The sequence below is a fragment of the Oryctolagus cuniculus genome, chromosome 17, assembly GCF_964237555.1.
Source record: "Oryctolagus cuniculus chromosome 17, mOryCun1.1, whole genome shotgun sequence".
Lineage (NCBI taxonomy): Eukaryota > Metazoa > Chordata > Mammalia > Lagomorpha > Leporidae > Oryctolagus > Oryctolagus cuniculus.
In genome coordinates, this window is record NC_091448.1 from 4,684,750 (window position 1) to 4,704,522 (window position 19,773).

General features: G+C 49.2%; 1 protein-coding gene and 1 long non-coding RNA gene across 3 annotated transcripts in view; one reads left to right on the forward strand and one right to left on the reverse strand.

The window, feature by feature from the left end:
- The window catches only part of TEN1 (TEN1 subunit of CST complex), a 28,584-nt gene extending 8,815 nt beyond the window's left edge, over positions 1 to 19,769 (reverse strand). Inside the window, exons 1-3 of the mRNA XM_051838350.2 lie at positions 19,481 to 19,769; positions 2,425 to 2,558; positions 280 to 437 (exon numbers count right to left, since the gene is read on the reverse strand). Of these exons, the coding sequence (XP_051694310.1) occupies positions 280 to 437; positions 2,425 to 2,513 (247 nt within the window). The 5' untranslated portion in view covers positions 2,514 to 2,558; positions 19,481 to 19,769. The remainder of the gene's footprint in view (positions 1 to 279; positions 438 to 2,424; positions 2,559 to 19,480) is intronic.
- On the forward strand, positions 10,565 to 17,311 carry LOC103345776 (uncharacterized). 2 transcript variants are annotated; one of them, XR_007917454.2, is made up of 2 exons: positions 10,565 to 11,232; positions 14,396 to 17,311. It is a non-coding gene; the product is annotated as an uncharacterized lncRNA (long non-coding RNA). The 2 variants fall into 2 exon arrangements; XR_007917455.2 differs by lacking the exon at positions 10,565 to 11,232 and adding an exon at positions 11,242 to 12,906.
- Positions 19,770 to 19,773: the final 4 nt, after the last annotated feature.

The window sequence follows — 19,773 nt, forward strand, 5'->3', positions numbered from 1 at the left end:
ATCACAGGCAGCTGGTGGGCAGGTTCACAAACCTCCAAGCCAACCCTCCGCAGGCCTGGGCGTGCTGTGGGGTCCTCGCTCTCTCCTCCCCGTCGGGGAGACTGTGCACCGTCCCTCTCTGGCTGCCCCTGGCGGGTCCACTCTGAGTACAGTGGTGGTGCTTCCCAAGAGGCCCTGACCTGGAAGCAGGTTAACCTCAAGAGGCAGCCCTCGGTCATGAGCCCGCTGCCCGCCGGGGCCCTCAGACGACCGGCCCAGCTCGGCGCCCAGCGTGCTTACCTGCCTGGTGCTCCAGTTCCCCAAGCACGATGTACAGGGAGCCCACCTGGGCGTGGAAGGGCTCCACCAGCCTGGTGCAGACCAGAACCTCGTGCTGCCGTGACTCGTGCAGAGCCGTCAGCGTCACTCTGGACTCGGCCATCTTGTAGGCGGACAACCTGCGGCGCAGAGAAGGTAGAGCGGTTTCCAGCCACACGCAGAACTGCCACCAAGTTCAAAAGCTTTGAGGAGGGCTGGGTGCCTGGTGCAGGGGGGAAGGCACCACCTGTGACTCCCACATCCCATACTGCAGTCCCTGGGTGCGAGACCCAGCTCTACTTCCGATTCCAGCTCACTGCTAAGGCCCACGTGGGCACAGTGGTGAGGGTCCCCGCCACCCACCTGAGACCTGGGTGGAGTTCAGGGCTCCTGGCCCAACTCCAGGTAGGGCAGGTATTTAGCAGGTGAGCCGGCGGATGGAGAGTCTCACTCTGTCTACCTTTCAAACGAAATGTAAATAAATTTCAAAAAAATAAAAATTTATAAAAATGGTTTTGGGAGGCAAATAAATCCATATTTGGTCCTAAGCTGATCAGAGAAAGAGAAAAAAAAAAGTAACAACAGGCCGGCGCCGCGGCTCACTAGGCTAATCCTCCGCCTAGCGGCGCCAGCACCCCGGGTTCTAGTCCCGGTCGGGGCGCCGGATTCTGTCCTGGTTGCCCCTCTTCCAGGCCAGCTCTCTACTGTGGCCCAGGGAGTGCAGTGGAGGATGGCCCAAGTGCTTGGGCCCTGCACCCCATGGGAGACCAGGAGAAGCACCTGGTTCCTGGCTTCGGATCAGCACGGTGCGCCGGCCACAGCGCACTGGCCATGGCAGCCATTGGGGGGTGAACCAACGGCAAAAGGAAGACCTTTCTCTCTCTCTCTCTCTCTCACTGTCCACTCTGCCTGTCAAAAAAAAAAAAAAAAGGCCGGCGCCGTGGCTCAATAGGCTAATCCTCCACCTTGCGGCGCCGGCACACCGGGTTCTAGTCCCGGTCGGGGCACCGGATTCTGTCCTGGTTGCCCCTCTTCCAGGCCAGCTCTCTGCTATGGCCAGGGAGTGCAGTGGAGGATGGCCCAGGTGCTTGGGCCCTGCACCCCATGGGAGACCAGGAAAAGCACCTGGATCCTGGCTCCTGCCATCGGATCAGCGCGGTGCGCCGGCTGCAGCGGCGGCCATTGGAGGGTGAACCAACGGCAAAGGAAGACCTTTCTCTCTCTGTCTCTCTCTCTCACTGTCCACTCTGCCTATCAAAAAAAAAAAAAAAAAAAAAAAAAAAAAAAAAAAAAGTAACAACAAATAAGAAAAAAAATTTAGTCTAATTTTCTTTGTCTTGCCTTTAATTTTCTCAGTGATACCTTTTGATGAACAGAGCTTTTAATTTTGTTGATAGATAATTTTTTTTAATTTTATGGTTTTTGCTTTCTGTGTCCCACCTAAGAAATCCCTGCCGGGGGCTGGCACTGTGGTGCAGCGGGTTAAGCCAAAGTTTGCGACACTGGCATCCTCGAGTGCTGATTTGAGTCCCAGCTACTCCACTTGGATGCAGCTCCCCCCTAACACACCTGAGAGAGCAATGGTATCTGGGATCTGGGTCCCTGCCACCCATTGGGAGACCCACGTGGAGCTCCTGGCTCCCGGCTTTGGCTTAGCCCGGTCCTGGCCGTTGCAGCCATTTGGGGAGTGAGCCAGAAGATGGAAGACTCTCTCTCTCTCTCTCTCTCTCTAACTCCGCCTTTAAAATAAATATATCTCTTTAAAAAATAATAAGAAGCCCTTGCCTACCTCAAAGCTGTTAGGATTCTCCCCCTGCCTACTTCTACACATCTCAGCTTTAGCTGGCCTGTCTTTGCCCCAGTGAGGTAGGGATCAAGGGATTTTTTCTCCCCCCAAAAATCCAGCAGTGACAGCACCATTTGTTGAACTTTTCCCACTAAACTACATCCCTGTCTTTGTCAAAAAGCTGTGTATCTGTGTAGATTGTCTACATTTTTTACAATGAGTAATTTTTTTAGCATTTTATTTGAATCAGACAAAATTGTAATAATTACTTTAACTGTTTTCTTTTTGGGGTGGAGGAGTGACATTTAACATCCCCCCACGTGTGAAAAAACAAGTCTCACCTGCCGAAGGTCCTCAGCGCACTGCCCTCAGGGAGGTGGCTGGCGCTGACCTCCCAGGGGAAGTAATAGACGCCAGGTTTGGGCAGCATTGCTGGCTCCCGGGACAGACCGTCGGGTTGAGTTCTGGAAGATTCCTGATAAACCAAGCAGAAAACAAGACAGAGATCAGCCAACGCACGGGGCCAGCAGCGCCTTGAACACCAGCTCCAGGGGCTTAAAATGAAAAAGTTTTAAAATTTTTTTCAAGTGTGGTTTCACTTTTATCTAATTTTTTTAATATTTATTTTTTATTTATTTGAAAGGCAAAGTTACAGAGAGAGAGACAGACAGACAGACAGATCTTCCATCCACAGGTTCACTTCCCAAATGACTGCAATGGCCAGGGCTGGGCCAGGCAGAAGCCAGGAGCCAGGAGCTCCATCTGGGTCTCCCACATGCATGGGGCCCAAGCACTCAGCCGTCGTCTGCTGCTTTCCCAGGTGCAGGGAGCTGGACTGGAAGTGGCGCAGCTGGGTCTCGAACTGATGCCCATACGAGGTACCAGCACTGCAGATGGCGGTTTAACCCACTACACCACAACGCCGGTCTCAAAACAGTTTTTCACATGTTACATGTTCACATACCAACAAACAGAACAGTTCCAGAAGTCACATGGAGAAGAGCCGTTCCCGCTCTCGTCTCCACGCGTCAGGCAGGGCTCCGCGGTGACGGCTCCAGCAGTCGGGCCCCTGCCAAAGACCTGGATAGAGGTCCGGGTCCCAGTTTTAGACTGACTCAGCCCCCACTGTAGCAGGCACTCAGGGAGTGAACCAGCAGGTGGGAGGTTTCTGTCTGTCTGTCTGTCTTTGCAATAAATAAAAAATAAAGTAAGAAAAATTTAAAGCAAAAAACAGATGCAAAAAACAGATACGGGCACCGGGTTCTGGTCCCGGTTGCTCCTCTTCCAGTCCAGCTCTCTGCTGTGGCCCGGGAGGGCAGTGGAGGATGGCCCAAGTGCTTGGGCCCTGCACCTGCATGGGAGACCAGGAGGAAGCACCTGGCTCCTGGCTTCGGATCGGCATAGCTCTGGCCGTGGCGGCCATTTGGGGGGTGAACCAATAGAAAGAAGACCTTTATCTCTGTCTCTCTCTCTCACTGTAACTCTACCTGTCCAATAAGTTAAAAAAAAAAAAAAAACAGATGCACTAAAAATATTGCAAAAATTACCTTCAGGTTATGTGTACAAGGTGCACATGAAAGATAAACGAATTTTGTGTTAGACTTGAGTCTCATCCTCAAGGTATGTCATTATGCGTATGCAAATTTTCAAAAATAATTAAAAAATGAAATCTGAAACATTTCTGGTTGCAAGCATTTTGGAGAAGGGATGCTGAAGACGTGGAGAGGTGCGGATTCAGGAATAATTTTTATCCAGTGATCAAGGAGTCCTGGCTAGTAACCAACAGTTTCCTCATAGGACAGAAAGTACAGATATAAACTAAGATGGTGGTAATTATGTCACCGCAGGCCCCTGCAGAAACCAGATGACACGGTTTAATATAGCTGAGAGACTCGCACAGGGGGTTCTCGCTCTGATGAGGAGATCCTGAGACAGCACCGTCATTTCAAGACAGTTTTGCCGAGAATTGGTTTGGCCAAGGCTCAGCTGCCTCTCAGAGAGCAGATGTCATGCACAGCTCTGGCCAGGGAGCAGCGTGGTCTGTCACCAGACCCGAGACAGCCCCCCAACCACCTCTGGCACGACGGAGAAGCAAGAAACAAAGCCAACCAAGAAATCAGAAAAGGAAAAACAAGTGAGGTGGCTCTTGTTTGCCATCAGAAGGATCGGTCCACCCAGTGGGGCAGAGATGCTGGCGGGCAGGTGGCACAGTGGCGAGGACACTGCTTGGACGCCTGCACCAGGATCAGTGCCGGGCCGCAGTCCTGCCTCTCTCACCACCCAGCTTCCTGCCAGTGCACACCGGCGAGGCCGCAGCTCACGCTTCAAGTATCGATGCCGGCCACCCTCAGCGAGGGTCCAGACTCAGTTTAGGTCTGGCCCAGGGGTGGCTGCTGCAGGCATCTGGGGATTGGACTCAGGGATGGAAGTTCTCCATCTCTGTCTCTCTTTTCTACCTTTCAAACATACAAAAAATAAATATTGGGGCTGGCATTGCAGGCCAGCAGGTTGAGCCGCCACCTGCAACACCAGCATCCCAGGTGGGCACCAGTTCAAGTCCCAACTTCTCCACTTCTGATCCATCTCCTGGGAAGGTGGCGGAAGGTGGCTCAAGTGCTTGGGCCCCTGTACCCATATAGGAGACCCTGGCTTTGGCCTGGCCCAGCCCTGGGTGTTACAGGCATTGGGGGAGTGAACCAGTGGATGGAAGACCTCTTTCTGTCTCAGTCTCTTTCTCTCTGTGATTCTGCTTAAATAAATCTTTAAAATCTATATGTATTTTTAAAAGCTTAAACTTCAGAATCTTTTAAATATTTATTTCATATGTATTTGATACAAGACAGACAGAGATGGACAGCTCCCATCTGCTGGTTTACTCTCCAAATGCCACAGTGACCATGCCAGGCTGAAAAGGGACCAAGACCAAAGGTGGGATCAACGCTGCGGGGCGGGAACTCAATCTGTGTCTCCTACATGGATGTAAGAACCCAATCACTTGAGCTGTCCCCCTGTCTCCCAGGGTCTGTGTTAGCAGGACGCTGGAGTCAGGAGCCAGAGCAGGGTATCGAACCCAGGCACTCCGAGATGCAGCTGTCTTAACCACTGAGCTAAGTGTCCACTACTTTAGAATCTTTGTAAAAGTAATGTTGTCCCAGGCCAGTGCTGCGGCTCACTAGGCTAATCCTCCGCCTGCGGCACCAGCTCCCCGGGTTCTAGTCCCGGTTGGGGCACCGGATTCTGTCCCGGTTGCTCCTCTTCCAGGCCAGCTCTCTGCTGTGGCCGGGGAGTGCAGTGGAGGATGGCCCAAGGGCTTGGGTCCTGCACCCGCATGGGAGACCAGGAGGAAGCACCTGGCTCCTGGCTCCTGCCATCGGATCAGCGCGGTGCGCCGGCCGCGGCGGCCATTGGAGGGTGAACCAACGGAAAAGGAAGACCTTTTTCTCTGTCTGTCTCACTAACCACTGTGCCTGTCAAAAAAAAAAAAAAAAAAAAAAAAAAAAGTACCGCTGTCCCTCTCAAGTACCAGATCTATTATATGCTAAGCTTTAGTGCACATGTTACTATATTTATGTTTATTTTTAAAATTAACACAAAGCAGGATTAAGTCTCTAGGGAGTATACACTTTGTGAAATTTAACTTCATTGTTTTTTAAAAATTACCTTTGTTAACTTATCTTGCACATTTATAACACTAAAATTCAAGCTATACCACATTTTGAACTATGACCTCAATAGATTCTATCACACGAGGATTATTGAAAATTTTACATGTAATCTCAACTAAATTAATTTTACAATAATCAAATAAAAGGATTATTTTTACTGTGCTTTTAAAAGTTTTGCAACCAACAGAGTAAACATGGATTTAAGAACAAATCATTGTGGCCAGCGCTGTGGCACAGCAGGTAAATCCTCCGCCTGCAGGGCCGCCATCCCATGTGGGCACCAGTTCGCGTCCCAGCTGCTCAACTTCCGATGCAGCTCTCTTCTATGGCCTGGGTTAGCAGTAAAAGATGGCCCAAGTGCTTGGGCCCCTGCACCCACGGTGAGAGACCAAGAAGCAGCTTCAGGCTCCTGGCTCCAGAGAGGCCCAGCTCTGGCTGTTGTGGCCATTTGGGGAGTGAACCAGCAGATGGAAAACCTTTCTTTCTGTCTCTCCCTCTCTCTGTAACTCTACCTCTCAAATAAATAAATAAAATATTAAAAAAAAATAAAAGACCCACTTCACAGAGGGTCCCAGGAAATGTGAAACTGGAAAACCAGCAAACCTCGCAGCCACCCGGATACCACGTCCCGGGAAGCACGCATCACTCCCAAGGTATTCCCGCCAAAAGTGCGTCCTCCGATTGTGAGGCAACGTCAGACAAACGTGAATTGAGGGCCTTTAGAAGCCAACTGGCTCGTGTACTTTGGGTCAACGTCACAGAAGACAAAGACACTGCCCCAGTTGGAAGACGCTGACAGACACAGGGCTGCACTGCACCCCGACTCTTAGCACTGGGAAGGTGACCGACTGGAGACAGAGACTTTGTGGAGGCCACCAAGTGAGCAGGAGTCCCCTGGGTGGGCTCTAATCCAGCACAACCAGTGTCCTGCAGAAGGGGACATCTGGGCCCTGAAACAGACAGGCGCACAGGGCGTGACGACGAAGGCAGACAGCAGGACGCGGGCACAAGCCAAGGCATGCCCAGGACTGCCCACAAGGCGCCCACGAAGCCTGGAACAGGAGGAACCTGTGCTGTGGGCGTCTCAGAGTTCTCGCCGCCCCAGATGGTGGCACTTTCCGGGGACAGCCCTGGGACACTAACAGAACCACAGGGGACACCTGATCCTGCCCTGGGTCCTGGACTGGGAGAAAATATGCTGATAAAGGAAACTGGTAAATAATTGTAAAACCGGGGAAAAAAGACTGCACACGAGGTAATAGTATTAGATAACCGTTAACTTTCCTCAGTTGGTAATCGTCCTGGGAAACGAGTTTGCTCTTTGGAGAACACACCGAAGCATTTAGAACAAAGGGCAGGACGTCTGCAAGGCCTTCTCCAACGGTCTGGGGGAGCAAGCAGAGGTGGCTGGCGGGGAAGATAAAGCAACTGTGGCCAAACTACTGCATGCGGGCGAAAGGTCTCTCCATTCGGCCTTCTTCTTCTTTTTTTTTTTTTTTCCCTTCTTTTTGACAGGCAGAGTGGACAGTGAGAGAGAGAGAGAGAGAAAGAGAGAAAAAGGTCTTCCTTTTCCGTTGGTTCACCTCTCAATGGCCACTGCGGCCGGCGCACCTTGCTGATCCAAAGCCAGGAGCCAGGTGCTTCTCCTGGTCTCCCATGGGGTGCAGGGCCCAAGCACTTGGGCCATCCTCCACTGCACTCCCTGGCCACAGCAGAGAGCTGGACTGGAAGAGGAGCGACCGGGACAGAATCCAGCGCCCTGACCAGGACTAGAACCCGGAATGCCGGCGCCGCAGGTGGAGGATTAGCCTATTGAGCCGCAGGGCCAACCAATTCGGCCTTCTATTCTTGTAATTCCTTTTTGTTTGTTTTAAGATTTATTTATTTATTTGAAAGGCAGAGAGAGAGAGAGAGAGCTATTCCATCCAATGGTTCACTCCCCAAATGGCTGTTCAGCTAGAGCTAGGCCAGGCCAAAGTCAGGAGCCCAGAACACCATCTGGGTCTCCCATGTGGGTGCAGAGGCCCAAGCACTTGGGCCATTCTCCACTGCCTTCCCAGGTACACTAGCAGGAAGCTGGATTGGAAGTGGAGCAGCTGGGACATGAACTGGTGCCCATACAGGGTGTCGGCGTGCAGGCCCCCACCCCCACAATTCTTGTGTATGTATGTTTGAAATTAATAGTTTGTTTTTGTTGTTGTTGTTGTTGTTGTTGTTGTTGTTTTTTTAAGACATTTATTGGGGCCGGTGCTGTGACGAAACAGGTTAAGCTGCCACCTGTAGTGCCAGCATCCAAATGGGCGCCAGTTCAAGACCTAGCTGCTCCACTTCCGATCCAGCTCCCTGCTGTGGCCTGGGAAAGCAGTAGAAGATGGCCCAAGTCCTTGGGCCCCTGCACCCATGTGGGAGATCAGGAAGAAGCTCCTGGCTCCTGGCTTCAGATCAGCACAGCTCCAGCTGTTGCAGCCAATTGGGGAGTGAACCAGTGAATGGAGGACCTCTCTCTCTCTCTCTCTCTCTCTCTCTCTCTGCCTCTCCTTCTTTTTCTATGTAACTCTTTCAAATAAATAAATAAATCTTGTAAAATATAAAATAAAAAGACATTTATTCATTTGAAAGGCAGAATGAGAGAGACAGAGAGATAGAGAGCAGAGACAAACAGTGAAACATATCTTCCATCCGTTGGCCAGAACGGCCAGAGCTGGGCCAGGCTGAAGGCAGGAGCCAGGAGCTCTATCCAGCTCTCCCATGCGGGTGCAGGGGCCCAAGCACGTGGGCCATCTTCTGCTGTTTTCCCAGGCCACAGCAGGGAGCTGGATTGGAAGAAGAGCAGCCAGAAATCAAACTGGTGGCTCATCCGGGATGTGGGAGTCACAGGCAGCAACTTACCCACTTTGCCACAATGCGGGCCCATATTCTTTCAATTCTTGTGTATGTCTGAAATTATTAAACAAAAAACAGCCAAAACTCACCAATTCCAAGTTTTCATCCAAGCATATTCTTAAACCTAAGTACAGCACAGTCATAATACAGAGTGTTGGAGGATAAAGTCACAACCATTTAAAGATCTTACTTACTTGTGTTTTTTATTTTAGGGTCAGCAACATTTTGCTTCATAAAATACAGTAAGTATTCCAGGAATAGGGTATTTATTACTAGAATGAAAAATGTTTGAGGCCGGCGCCGTGGCATAGCAGGTAAAGTGGCTGCCTGCAGTGCCAGCATCCCATATGGGCACAGGTTCTAGTCCCGGCTGCTCCACTTCTGATCCAGTTCTGTTACGGCCTGGGAAAGCAGTAGAAGTTGGCCCAAGTCCTTGGGCCCTTGCACCTGTATGGGAGACGCAGAAGAAGCTCCAGCTATTGTGGCCATCTGGGGAGTAAACCAGTGGATAGAAGACCTCTCTCTCTCCCTGTTTCTCTGTAACTCTGCCTTTCAAATAAATAGACAATCTTTAAAAAAAATGCTTTTGGACATTTAAAATAAGAGTTAAACAAATTAATTAAGAATGGGAAGATGTCAAGAAGATCTCCCAACACAGAGATGGGAAAGTCCAAAGAGATAGAAAAAAATTAGAGAAAAGGTAAGAAAACTATTCATTTGAGGGTTCAAAACCCTGACAAACTATTTCCAAAAAGAGAGGAAGAAACAAATGGGCAGAACAAAAGCTATCAGGCACACAGCAGGGCCGGGTGTCAGGATGCTGGCAGCCCACGTGTAAGCGTCTGGGTCTGGGTCCCAGAGCTGCTTGTGACCCAGCGTTCTGTGAATGTGCACCCTGGGAGGCGGCAGGTGATGGCCCAAGTACCCGGGTCTCTGCCACCCAGCGGGGAGACAGACTGAACCCTGGGCGCCTGGCTTTGGCCTGGTTCAGGCATCTGGGGAGTGAACCAGAGGATGGAAGATCTCTGTCTCTCTTTTTCTGCCGTCCAAATACAATATATATATGTTGTGCTGTGTTGTGTTGTGTTGTATCATATCATATCATATCATATCATATCATATCATATCATATTATATATATTGAATGTAGCTGAAGGGGCTGACCTGGAAGAAACATGAGATCATAAAAAAAGGCACCAAAATCAAACTCCCTCATCTGCTCAGCCCTTCGCCCTGCAAACCCAAGCACCTGCCTTTCCCACGGCAACATGGGAATCTCTGATCTTACTGCCCAGCACTGGCGGGAGTGACTTCCTGTGCTCTGCCAACCCTATAGGCGCCACCTGTTTCCCAGCTTCCAAGGATTTGCTGAGATCTCTGCCTGTCCTGTTCTTTGTCCATTTAGGTGGGTCCTTGGGAGGGAGAAGAAGCAGGCACAGGTGGAAATGTTGAACCAGAACCAAGCCCTGTGCTTAATTTTAAATACAACCTCCAATCCCACCCTCACTGCGTGTGAGAGCATCCACCTCCCATCGGCTCAGACCCAGGAATCATTTTCCTCCCGTTGGTTCACCCCCAAATGGCTGCAACGGCCAGAGCTACGTCAATCCGAAGCCAGGAGCCAGGTCTTTCTTCCCAGTCTCCCATGAGGGTGCAGGGCCCAAGCACTGGGCCATCCTCCACTGCCTTCCCAGGCCACAGCAGAGAGCAGGACAGGAAGAGGGGCAACTGGGACTAGAAACGGCACCCATATGGGATGCCGGCACTGCAGGCGGAGGATTAGCCAAGTGCGCCAAGGCACTGGCCCCATGCACACTTGCTTCTCCTTAGACTCGAACCTTGTCCATGTCTCCCTCTGGACTGTCGGCTATGTGAGGCCAGGGACTCTAAATCTTCACTATGTCCCTGTGTCTAACACGGTGTCTGGAGTACTATTAAATATTTATCGGATGGATGAAAGGTCATGAAGGAGAGAAACTGAAGAGTTAAAATTGTATATGTGCGGGTGTAAAAAGTTAAGCTTAAGCCTACAGGTTTAAACCTTCCTGGTGCAGCTGTAAAAATAAAACAGAGTGAAGTAGCACCTTGACAGTAGGGACTCCATTTTGGAGCACTTGAGACTGCATTCTGGGAAAGCAACCCCGCCACCGTGAGACTCTGGTCTGAAACTATGATCTCAAATAGTCGGACAATAGCAGTGCACTACATCACCCTTGGCAGAGCACAAAACCCCCTAGCATGATTGCTCAAGCTTAAAAGTAGAAAGGTTGCACCTGGGTTACCTGGGCTAATAATGAAGATGTGATTTGTCTATGTCTTAAGATCATAATTGCTGATTGTAAGACTTTAGCAACCGCTTAACAACCGTGTATTCTCTTCCCCTTCCCGGTTTTGCGGTTTTTGCCTTTATAAACCCTGACCTTTGGTTATTCATGATGATCAGACAGCCCCAGCATGCTGGATAATCAATAAAACTTCCCCGTGCTGTCTGCATAAGAGACATGTCTCTTGGTGACGTTTTTCGGGCGGTCGACTCTAACATTTGGAGGCCCCAGCGAGATTGGGGCTGCCCGTGGACGCCTCCAACAGAAGTCTCTTGGGGTAAGTATAAAGGCGCCTAAGGTAGGGACTCAGTATATGTGCGCTTCAGGTTTCGGTTTTTCGGGTTACAGGCCTGTTTCGGTTTCAGTTTTTGGGTTGGCACGGTATGCACTGTGGCTGGCAGACGTGCCTGGAAGCCCCAGGCTACCACCTTGGGGGACGCCCCGAGAGGACCGGGAGACTGAGGACGCTCAGCCAAACTCCCATCAGAAATTCCCCTAGGTGGGAGTTTTGTGCCAACAGCGGTTACATTTTAGGTTTCAGTTTTTTGGGAATTGCTTTTCTGTCTGTAACATGGGTCAAACTGTGTCCACACCGCTATCTCTTACTTCGGCTCACTGGCCTGATGTGCGGGCTAGGGGATCTAATCTCTCTCTCCTGATTAAGAGGGTAAAGCAGCAGTCTTTCTGTGCCTCTGAATGGCCTGCTCTAGGAGTGGATTGGCCCCCCGGAGGGCTCATTCCATTTACCACTCATTCGCTGAGTGAAAGAGGCCATTCTCCTGCCTGGCCGTCCTGGGCACCCGGACCGGGATTTTGAGAAGACATCGGAGGTCAGTATTCCTTCCCTCAAGCGGGATCGGATCTGTGGAAGTGACCGTTGAGTGTCCGGCACCCCACAGCTCTCCGAGAACGCGGAGTCCCCCTGGCCACGGCTTAGCTACGGCCGAAACTCCAGAGGGATTGTAAGGAACGGGAGGGAAATTAGGAAGGGCTGCGACCCGAGGATCAGGTCTCTCTCTCGGAGGGATGCCTGGTCACCCTGCCTACTGCTACGCGAGCAGGGCTTAGCTTCGGTCGAGGCTAATATTGGCCCTTCAGGTAAACTCAGACAACTAGGTAGTGGGTAACCTTGAGTGATAGGAGATTTCAAACCCCACTCAGCCCCCAGACAGGAGGAGGTCATTGCTTTCTGCCTTCCTCCTCCTCCCGGGGGCTCCTTCCCCCACTCTTTTGCTCTCCTCATCTCCATTCCTATACCACTGGGCAGGAGAAAGGGAGAGGGAAATTCCACAAGTCTCTGCACCTAGGGAAAAGCTGTTACCTGTTACCTATCAACCCTTTCCAACCTGGTAAAAAGTTTTCCGTCTTTGCAGCTTATGGTAGCTCTGGTGCGTCTTAAAGTTTTTTGTGAACTATTACTGTTGCTAAGCTTTGATTACCTGAGGACTAAATCTGGAAAAGAGCTAAAGTTAACTATCTGTTGTAATTGACTGAGTGTCTGCAGTAGTCCTAATTGATCTGGCTTTGGTTAAATTATAAAAGGTTCCCAACACTCTTGGTGAAACGGCGCACCTACCCAACCCCACGGTTAGTCCTGCCAAGCCCTGGTGTGCGCAGTCTTTCCTGTAAATGGGGGACCACAGCCTTTCTCTGCACTCTATTCTAGTCCAATGTGGCCTGGTGCACCCAGGCAGGCATAGCCAAATATCTCTAGGCAGAGCCCCCACCCCAGCGCTGCTTCTTTTTCCTCTCCTGGAGGAATTTCCAATTCAATACCACTGCTGACCTTACCTAAGGGAGCCAGAACCTTAAGCCATTAACCCTTTCCAACCTGATGGGTTTTTCTCTTTGCAGCTAATGAAAACCTAAACAATGGGTTCATATGCTGATAATCAGCTCTTTTCTGTGCTGCTGCCCCTGACTCATCTGAGAGCGTTCACCTGTCTTGAAGGTTTTGAGTTTTTCTATTGCCATTAGAGTCTTGATTGGGAAAACAACAATGCGAAGTTTGTTTACATTGTTTATCTGTTTTTAATGTCTGAGTGATTACCCAACTGATCAAAAATGTACTAATTTTGGCTAAATGGTTTGACTCTCTGACAGCTTAAATTCTAAACCGAGTCTTCCAACTTGGGGCTTCCAGTTGGATCCCTGGAACTCTCAAAGGATGAGACTCTAAATTTGTTAAAGTAACAGCTGCTTGAGTCAATTCAGATTATATAAAATATATTAAAATGTTATAAATGGTGTCAGACCTATGCTGTATTTATGTTTTTGCTTTCCAGCTGGTCTTATAAAAATAAGAGTAAAATTCTGTGTATACAAGCCTTTATGTTGTTAACTAAAGTAAGCCAATGCAGATTGGTTCAGAAAATTGAGGTAATGCAAATGCCCTTAGGTTTGCTCAGTGGCTTGCTTGCTCAGTTTTACATGTCTTTAATATGCTTTAAACTTATTTCTCTTAATAATAAAGATCTTTTCAAAGTTGTAAACATGCACTAGTGTTTGCTGTCCAGGAGGTGTTATCCTCATGTTACTTAAAAACATAAAAATGTAATTTTAACTTTTATTTCAGATAATGGTGTGGTATTCATTAACAACTCAGTGTCTTAAGTCATCTAGGAATCAGTGCTAAGTAAAACTTGGAAAAATATATACTTTTAACATCTCAAATTCAATTAAAAAAAACCTGTTTAAGTTTATTAACATGTATTCTCATAGGTTGTCCATACATGACAATTCAAGGCTATGTAAAAGTAACTACGGGTATAAAGTTTCAAAAGGTGTAAACAAGTCATAAAAAGTTTTAAAATGTTTACAATTTTAAAATATTATTTACAGAGTTAAGTGCTAATGCCAAAATTACACTGACCTAAAGTTGAAGTCTGATCTTCTGTTATAACAATGGGTTTAAAAAAAATGTGTACTAATATTAGTAAATATCTAAAAATGGTCTAAATCAGAAATCTTAAAATCTGTTTTTGCAAAAACTGTAACGTCTATTTTAACAGTGTCTGCTTAATCGGTTACTCTGCCATTTCTAGAGTTAGGTCCTGTAAGCTCTTTTTGACTCTGTTAAATAATTCTAAATTATGTAAACTCTTATATACAAGGTTTTTTTTTAAATTTATTTCTGGTTTATTCGACAAGAGACATAAAATTCATGTTAATCCATTGTGTACTCTACTGTCTCTGTTAAGTTATGGTTATGCGGCAGATGCTAGAAAACTGGGTTCCAGAAACCCAAGAAAGCTCTAGTGTCCACAGGCTACACGGTAAATACCCGGAAGCCAAAGAATGGCAGAGACCTCTGCCACAATTTCTCCTCTAAGTCAGGCTACACAGTAAACACTGGTTAAACTGCCAGTTTAATTTAAAAGCCCAAAAAGTCAGGCTAGAGACCCAACTCGCTGCCTCACTTCTCCTCTTTTCTCTTCCAGAAGGGAAGTTACTACTGTTCTGCAGGACTCTCCACTGTGACGTACGGTTTGATCCCCAGACCTTATGTAAGGGATGACTGACCTTTTCTGTAATAATGCCTGGCCACAGTATAGGGCCCCAAACAACAACAACAACAACAAAAAAGGTTAAAGTATAAAATAATATGACAACTAGATCAATTTTTCGGTGTAAAAAGTTACACTGACGACCTCAAAGTATGCAAGCAGGTCACCACAGTTGATCTTACCTAAAGGGTCATAGTTCTCCTCATGGGCATGGTCTTAACTCGCAGGAAAATACTAAGTGTCAGAATTTGCCCATGACCATAGTTTTTCTAGCTCACCCTAATATTAAAAAATCTCCAAAAATCAGGATTGGGTTGAGCACCCCCTTGACTGACATCATAGAGGCTGCCTCCTTGGTCTGCTTTATTAGAGACCAGGAAAACAAGGAGCAAGCAAGCAGCAGAGGATAGGCAACAGACCAATCAATGGCTGCTTTACACGGTGATTGCCATCAAGGAGACCCAGCAAGGCCAGTGCACCCCAAACGGCACCTGTTGCTGATATAAGGAGCCAGGGCATTGGGCAAGCAGCTGTCATGACAGCAAATGCCTTCTGTCAGCCCTGCCAAGAGCACGGTCACTGGACACGGAACTGCCCTGGGTGTCGAAGGACTCCTGGTTCAGAACCGCAGACCCTGTGGCCCCGAGCTAAAAAGCCTTTGGCTCTGCCCAGCCTCTGCCCAGCTTCCAGCTCCAGCCACTGCTATTGAGGGGATGGCCTAGGGTCAGTGAAACGCAAGTTGCCTATTTCTATCAGCCTCCTATTCAGCTCTCCTCCTAGTCCAGCCGTGTAATGCAAGTCAACAGGGTGCCTCCCTTAAAGGAGATTTGCATCTCTTTCAATTCTCTTCCAGCATCCCATGGATAGGTCTGGGCCTCACACACCCAGCCATGCCTTAAAAGTCTATCCAATAACATTAAGCTTAGAAAGCCCTCCCTGCCAGTTCCTAAAAACAGGGCTTTCAGTAACAGTTAACTCAGATAGCCCTACACCTATTTGGACAAGTCCTCACTGAGGACTTAAAGGGCCTATCTCTTGAGGGGGGTGCACAATAATCCATAATATAAATAATTAAATGTAAATAATTCATTAATCTGTCTTCTTTCCCAGCCTGAGACTCTAGTCTTGTACATTGGCTTAACTTCCTAGCAAAACTGGCTACTAGATATCCAAAAAATATATATATATATTGTCTCTGGGTCAATCAGACTAGACAGACACAAACCCAAATTTGTACTTTTCCTGGAAAAAGCCAAACAGCTCCAGGACCAGGCCAAGCAGGGCTGGGATTTCTGGCCTGACATCTGGTCCCGGAAATCCTGGCTATGTCCTCTCCTTGGCCCACTAACTTCTGCAATCTTGATGCTTCTCTTTGCACCGTGTGTTTTTAATGCCCTTGTTCATTTTGTCTCTAACAGACTAAAAGCTGTTGAACTCCAAATGGTCATCAGGCAAGACTTCCAGCCCATTCCCCTGGATGACTTGAGCAGCACTCTGGACCGAGCAACACAGTCTTTCCAAGGCCACTGTTGCACACCATAAGACAGGTAGCAAGAGGAAATACCCAAATCCCCCTCGACGCCCACATGCCAGCTTTGAAGAAGTTACAGAAAACGGAACTCCATCCATAATCCCAAAGAAGAATTTTGGGTATTACCTCTTGAGGGAAAAATATTAGGCAGAAAGTCAGTTATGAGCTTATGTGTGTGTGACATAAAGGCCTAATGTGCCCAGCATATGCATCTGCATCTCAGTCGTCCTGACAATGTTTCTCGGGCAGCCCGGCCTTTACATCCTGCCCTGCCCCCTTCTACCTGATAACCTGCCAGGTGGAGATCCCCGCCCCTTCTGCCTGACAAATCTTCCACAATCTCCCAGGTGCAGCCCAGTATCTGCATTTCAGTATTACAGAACAGGCGGGGGTTGGATCTTATTTTCATGGGGGGGGGGGTGTTATGCGCGGCCCTAAAGGAAAAATGTTGTTTTTATGCTGACTGAACCCAGGTGGTTAGAAACTTCATGGCCAAACTCAAAAAAACAACTGGAAAAACGGCAACGGGAGAGGGAAACTCAACAGAAATGGTTTGAGTCATGGTTCGGCCGGTCCCCATGGCTTACTACCCTACTGTCAGCCCTAGCAGGACCCTTAATTGTTCCTAATTGTAACCATAGGACCTTGTGTGTTAAATAGACTCATCACCTTCATGCGGAAACAAGTTAAAAATGTTAAACTCATGGTCATAAAACAACAATATGTCACATTAAAAAAAAATAATCTCTAAGATTAGAGATCCTCACAACAAGGAGTGGGGAATGAAGAGTTAAAATTGTATATGTGCGGGTGTAAAAAGTTAAGCTTAAGCTTACAGGTTTAAACCTTCCTGGTGCAGCTGTAAAAATAAAACAGAGTGAAGTAGCACCTTGACAGTAGGGACTCCATTTTGGAGCACTTGAGACTGCATTCTGGGAAAGCAACCCCCCCACCGTGAGACTCTGGTCTGAAACTATGATCTCAAATAGTCGGACAATAGCAGTGCACTACATCACCCTTGGCAGAGCACAAAACCCCCTAGCATGATTGCTCAAGCTTAAAAGTAGAAAGGTTGCACCTGGGTTACCTGGGCTAATAATGAAGATGTGATTTGTCTATGTCTTAAGATCATAATTGCTGATTTTAAGACTTTAGCAACCGCTTAACAACCGTGTATTCTCTCCCCCCTTCCCGGTTTTGCGGTTTTTGCCTTTATAAACCCTGACCTTTGGTTATTCGGGGCTGCTCTGCTCATGATGATCAGACAGCCCCAGCATGCTGGATAATCAATAAAGCTTCCCCGTGCTGTCTGCATAAGAGACGTGTCTCTTGGTGACGTTTTTCGGGCGGTCGACTCTAACAAAACCCACCAGCATCTACTCCCACACTCAGCCTGGAGGCTGACAGCCAAAGGCACCCCTCACCACCTCCACACACAGCGATGTCCGACTCTGCCCCACCGTCCAGCTCAGGCAAACAGCTGGAACACGAACAGGCGTTTCACCCACGAAGTTTTCTCTGAATTCTCTTGCCTTGGTGTTTCCACCAGCTGGCACTGGGAATCTTATCCAATCCTAATCTAAACCTCAAACTGGGAGATCTGCCTTGAACCAAACCTCCAATTTCTGCCCTTCGGCTCACCTATGATAAAGCATTGCCAGGTAGCGTTATCTTATCAACAGCTTATGCTGGCTGCATTTGGAGCGCCAGTTTTTTTCTTTTAGATTGATTGATTTGAAAGGCAGAAACAGAGAGATCTTCAATCTGCCGTTTCATTCCCCAAATGGTAGCAAACGCCAGAATTGGGCCAGTCAGAAGCCAGGAGCCTCCTCTGGGTCTCACACGGGTGCAGGGGCTGCAACACTTGGGCATCTTCCACTGCTTTCCCAGGTGCACCAGCAGGGAGCTGGGTTGGAAGCAGAGCCCATGTGGGTCATGGCGTTGCAAAAGGAGGCCTAACCTTCCACACCACAGCGCGAGTGCGGATTTCTGAGATGAACACAACCCACAAGGAGCAGGCTAAATAATGTGGGTTTTTTTTTTTTTTTTTTTTTTTTTTTTTTTTTTTTTGACAGGCAGAGTGGACAGTGAGAGAGAGACAGAGAGAAAGGTCTTCCTTTGCCGTTGGTTCACCCTCCAATGGCCACCGCGGCCGGCGCACTGCGGCCGGCGCACCGCGCTGATCCGATGGCAGGAGCCAGGTGCTTTTCCTGGTCTCCCATGGGGTGCAGGGCCCAAGCACCTGGGCCATCCTCCACTGCACTCCCGGGCCACAGCAGAGAGCTGGCCTGGAAGAGGGGCAACCGGGACAGAATCCGGCGCCCCGACCGGGACTAGAACCCGGTGTGCCGACGCCGCTAGGCGGAGGATTAGCCTAGTGAGCCGCGGCGCCGGCCTATGTGGGTTATTTTTACGTATGTGTATGTGTGTTTTAGGATTTCTTCCCTGGCTTCCGTAGCCATTTTTATTTTAATTTTTCAAATTCCTAATTAGTTTTTAACAGATCCAATGTGATTTACAGATACAATTCTAAGAATACAATATTCTCTTCCTCCCTCCCCTAAATGTTTGCAGTCTGGGGGTATTCAAACAGCCTCAGCAACAGTGCTTGCCCTGGTACAGTGGAGCCTGAGACAACGAATCTTTAAAGTTCTATTTTATTCGCTCGATCTTCTTGGTATTTTTTTTAAGATGACTGCATTAAAACAGTATTTTTTTTAAAGGATCCTTGAGTTTTATGTCCGAGGGGGATGTCCCACTCAGTTTACACTATTCCCAGTACAGTTCTGTTACTAAAATAAGTAAAATAAAGCCAAGGGGTTAAGTCCGTTGTTCAACATGACAAGGGTAAATTATGCAGACGACAGAGGAGGTAGTGCGCGACTTTCATTATCGTGGCATGAAATCACAAGGTAACCGAAACGAACTCATGAGCAACAGCCTGTAAGTCATCAACTGGCAGTATTTTTCAGAATTACAACTAAAAACTCTGGTGGTGCGTGGGGACGCCCCCTTCCTGCCCTTGGAAATGCTCCCATACCAAGATTCTAAAACGCGGGCCTGGATCACTTTCGTGACCGCGACAGTAACAGCGAAACCAAACCAGCGCGGGTTCCAAGACCGGCCTACGGGCAGCACCGCCCTCGGCCTCACCCCAAAGCCAGGAGCTCCAAATTAGCCGGGCCGCGCCGGCCACCCGCGCCCAGGTCCCCGCCCCTGCGTGGCAAGGACAGCCTATTCTAGCAAAAGGTAACCGGAGTTACTCCGCGGCGCAACTGTGGCTCCGGCCTTCCCCCCCAATCCGGGATTCTTCTAGGACACACTCCCCTCTACTCCCGCCCTCATCTTAGCCCCAAAGCCGCCCTCCCATCACTTCCGGGTAGGACTCCGCGCTCGGACCCGGAAGTGGCAGGCGGGCAAGACCCAGGGCGCAAGCGCAGTCCCGCCTGTGCCTCGTTGTCCCGCCCCTTCCAAGTCTCCCGGCCAACCTGTTCCGGGCGTCGCCGGGGCTTCAGGTTCTCTTTCCGTCTCGCGTGATCACCTGACGGGGAGGGGCGGGATACCGGAAGCGCTTCACTCCCTCCCCCAGCTCGACAATTTCTCGACTTTCTGGGCTGGTGTCCCCCTCGAGGGGGTCGCTCGGGGTGGGGGTGGGGTCTCCCCTGACCGGCAGCGGGGACTGGTCTGCCCCGCGGCCTGCGGCGGGCGCTGTGGGAGCGGCGCCCACGCCTCAGCCAGTCACGCGCCGAGAGGCCGCGGCGAAGAAGGGGCGGGGCGGGGC